General features: G+C 41.3%; 1 protein-coding gene across 1 annotated transcript in view; it reads right to left on the bottom strand.

Moving 5' to 3' along the window:
• The window catches only part of LOC142935072 (epidermal growth factor receptor substrate 15-like 1), a 56,852-nt gene extending 52,806 nt beyond the window's left edge, over positions 1-4,046 (bottom strand). Inside the window, 4 exon segments of the mRNA XM_076079181.1 lie at positions 2,723-2,812; positions 2,950-2,991; positions 3,925-3,972; positions 3,975-4,046. Coding sequence (XP_075935296.1) covers positions 2,723-2,812; positions 2,950-2,991; positions 3,925-3,972; positions 3,975-4,043 — 249 coding nt within the window. The 5' untranslated portion in view covers positions 4,044-4,046.
• Positions 4,047-4,445: the final 399 nt, after the last annotated feature.

Below are 4,445 nucleotides of genomic sequence, written 5' to 3' on the forward strand. Positions count from 1 at the left end.
GCTTTCACCCAAAACACAAACTGTCTGTGCTTCGCCATGGTCTCTAAAAGTGATGCAAAAATATCACTGATGCAACAGATATCAAAAAAATATTTATCTCGATGTGCACGGTTCACTGTCCATATTTTTTACATGTTAAAGTAAAAAATCAGTGGTTGCCACTGATGACAAACCAAGGCCAAGATTGCAAATTTCTAAAAATGGTTGCCAATGGTAACGTGGCAACTGGTGGTGTAACGGATCGTTGTTGATCCGTACGGACCCCCCCTCACAGTTCAGCACATGTGAACCGTGGATTAATTACAGTTTGACGTTAACCATCACAGTGTGAAATTAAGCTTTACTGACATCGTTATCCGTCAATATTCAGTAAAATATGCGATCAGGACTTCATTGATGCTTTCTAGTCACCGATCTGATAATGTTACATTGTAAACAACCACCCTGTGTTTAAAATGACCGGAGGAGAGCTGGTCAAGTAGCTAATGGAGAACAAACCAAGGTTACATTCACTTACATTATGATGCGTTCAGGCTCTGTTCAGTGAAAATGAGTATTGAGTGAAGGTAAATTATAACGTTATCATGATGTGTTCACATGTGATCTCGTAAAATGTAGTGTTGGTGAGAAACTTGAGAGATGGTTTTACAACATAAATATATATTAGAGATGAATTATGACCTGTTTACACTAGCTCTAAGCAGATTATAATACATCATTAAAACTACTAATGACAAGATTTGTTTTTATAAATGAAAATACAATCTTTTATTTCTTAATAATCATTGGAATTGTGTTTCTTTATGAATAAAACCCGATAAATTACTTTAACAAAGTAAAAGGATAACGTTTAAAATGTGTGATGGTTTACAGACTTCAGAGCGATTGAAATGATGTTTGGGACGGTGGCAAAAAAGCCTGGAGCCTTGTAGACCAGCTGCTATAATCAAACAACAAAGGGATCATCAATGATCTGCAAGTAGTATCAGCGGCAAAAAAAACATGATCAGGGATCTCTAAAAGTTATATTTGCTCCCTTTGATCTGTGACTCTGATCCGCGATACGATATGGACCATGAGTGTTCTGATCCGATGCACCACGAGTGGCAACCCGATGCACCACTAGTGGCAACCCTCACTGTGGAGCCCTGTACAGTCCATTGGTAACAATGTCACTGTAATTGCATCAACATTAATCTGCTAATCTTCTCCCCAGAGCAATCGACAACAACCGCAGCAGCTAGCGCTCAAAGCCGTTACAACCCAAAGCATGTGAGAGACTAGTTATGAAATCTGTCCCAAGATGCAACACAGGTCCATCTACATCGACCAAAACAGTGAAAATGCACAGCTGGAACCTTAGTTTACAAGCATACAAGACTGAAGATAAAGAATAAAAGTGATGATACATACATTAATATTCCAACAATGCCCACTCAGGTTAAATCCAAGGTCTACTACGGTTTCAGTTTTCACAGTTAAAGGACAAAAAGAAATTCTCTCTCTCTCTCTCTCTCTCAGCATGCCAGGAAGGTCTGCCATGACCACCCACGCACGTAACATCCAACACAAAGACTCCGTAGAGAAAGGAAAAAGGGAAAAAAATAACTATTCAGCATCTGAAGACCTCAGCATGCTAATTGAACAATCATGGTGATACACAGTGATTGACAGGTGTGTCTGGGTGTGAGCGGTTACGTTTCACACATCCAGCATGAACGCACGGCTACCTTCAAAAGAGACCGTGCGAAAGTGTGCGCTACCATTTAGAATTAAAAACACAATATGTTTTCACTCCACAAGTAAAGCATTGGTTTAAACAACAACAGAGATGTGAAAACTGAACCACTTTTGATTGGATTTCTGCACAAATCTATGCTTACATACTGCATGTATCATTTTACACTAACACACCAATAGGTCACTGTGTAACAAAGTCATGTGCAATACATACACACATGTACACACTATACGGTCAGTGTTATCTGTGCAGTTGCTTTGGTCCTGATTCTGTGTTATCTACTCATTTATCTGACTGTCCCTGGTTAGATTTAAAAGCCTAACCAGTAAAGGTCGACCAGAGTGGATTTTTTAAAGGCTGATATAATAACGATAGTTTGGAGCAGGAAAAGAACAAGAAGGCCAATTAATAGGCTGAGTGGCCGGGTCCGGACCGAATTTAGTGTGAAAAAACACGGGCCCCTCATTGATTTGAATGAGGCCAGTCTGGCTGGGCAGCAGGGGGTAACAATGCAGAGGAAGACGGCTATTAAAAAATTAATTGATAACAAGATGATTTGCACCAGAGTCGGGTTGGCTAAAGAACTTTCTTAGCAAAATCCTGGACCTTTAACTTCACTTATTGCAGTTTTCTACCATTTTAAAGCTGCAATAACTGACTATTTTGCCACTTGGGGCAACAAAACAAGCTGTAAAACACAAACTCAAGTTGATCCATCATTCATGTAATAATACTGATGCAGCTTCAAATCATCACTTACGATTACAAATCGCTCAGCGTTCAAAAAATATGATTAGTCTGATGCAATTTAAGGCCTGCAAATAAATCAGAGATGAGCTCTGTAAAAACAACACACAGCCCTTTTGGGCAGCACACTGGCCCACTTAAAATCCACAAACTGCTGTATGAAACAAACGCACCTCTCCAGCTCTATGTGAAATAGCAAACCATCATCAGCCAATAACTTTTGCCACTACCTACCTTTCCCAATGTGATGTCAGGGAGTCCAGACTTCTTTAAGAACAAGGCAGCTTCCGTTGGTCCCACTCTCCCTGTATTCCCAGGGTCCACCTTGGAACAAACACACACACACACACACACACACACACACACACACACACACACACACACACACACACAGTTCAAATGTATTAGAATATTTGCATCATTCATGCTTCCATCTCGTAATTACCAATAAAGGAACGTACCTGTCTGTAATAGTTCTCATATACAGGGTTCCCACTCGACAGCTGTGGCAGAGAGAGAATGTCATTGCACTAGAAATCATCCCCCATGCACTTCTCTCCACTAGTGAGGTTCCTTCTAGAAGCACTGAGAGCATGTTAGCTTAAAATAACCCGCCTCGTTCACCAAAACACTGACTCAAACGTCTAGCCAAGCCGAACGTTATAGTTCTTATTCAAATACTCCTTTAACGCTAATGTCGGTTCTGCTGAAAACGTCCAGCCCCACAGTTCATTAGAAGGCATCACAACACAGCTGCATTACCATGTTATGTGACTGTTGCGCAACCACAGATGACAAGAATCGCTACCGTGGCTGCTCTATAGCCTCAACATTAACGTGGGTCTCCGGTGAACATGGAGACTAGCGAGCCAACTCACTGCAGCGGCATTAATCGAGGCTTAGCCCGGGTTAGCTGGGGTTAGCCTACTGTATAGCCTGCCTTCTAGCCTCACGAGCATAGACTGTGTATAAGAAGCTCACGAGCGTGTTTATCTCCATCCTCACACTGCTTGCGTATCAAGGCTAGGCTAGCTAAGGGTTTGCTATCGAAAGGACTGAGCGTTATAATAGTTTACAGTGCTTTCTTAAATATACGCGCGCGTGCCAGCCTGTCCCTAACGTTGCATAGTGTACACGGTGCTTGTTAAGTTTAAATGTATAATAAATGCGTTAATTGTATGTTACGTCGTATGTAAATAGCTACACGGCTAGCTTTCCTCTAGCTGGGGCTAACAAGCCCGCTACCTAACGGTACTTCAAATAGGCCTTAATCGACCGGCTGACTGCCTTATTTCTAGCTGCATTTCAAAGCGAGTTCGTGTTGCGTTCAAACTCATATACAAATCACAATGTCATGTTTAAGGCACACTGTGCCGTGCTATTAAATAGCTGAGCCTTGAGGTGAAGTGTGGAGTCGTAAATCGCTGCATCTTTACCTGGGTGAAAGATGTGAGAGCTGCCATCTTCCCTGTTGCTGCGGGAACGCGCCCTCTCTCTCTCTCTCACACCCTCCCTCTCTCGCCAAGGCAACACTCCCCTTAGCGGACAAACCCATGCCTCACAATACGGGAACAGAATGCTGTCGAAACTCCTCTCAATGACTTGTTGTTCTGCAAAATTATGAATTTCTTCAACCAAAAAACGTGACTTTTGTTTTATCGTCAGGGAAAGCTTTTTAATTCGGCAGATATAGTTGCACATAAACAATCACGCAATCGCAGCTTAAATTGGTTTACATTTCCTTTATGTTGTGCTGGAACCACATTGGGGTCTGTAGAGTCACAAATCCATGTCTGGCGCTGATGTGTGGTGGCTGTATACCGACTCTCCCGCATAAATCGTGCAGTTAAATTATGTAAAATAATAATAATATGATATAATAATAATAAATAGAATAAATAAAAATTGTTTTTATAATGTTGCAAGAGTTGTCAAGAAAGGAGGATAATTTGTAGAA

Source organism: Anarhichas minor, unplaced genomic scaffold (assembly GCF_050575085.1).
Source record: "Anarhichas minor isolate MPS153535 unplaced genomic scaffold, ASM5057508v1 ptg000071l, whole genome shotgun sequence".
Lineage (NCBI taxonomy): Eukaryota > Metazoa > Chordata > Actinopteri > Perciformes > Anarhichadidae > Anarhichas > Anarhichas minor.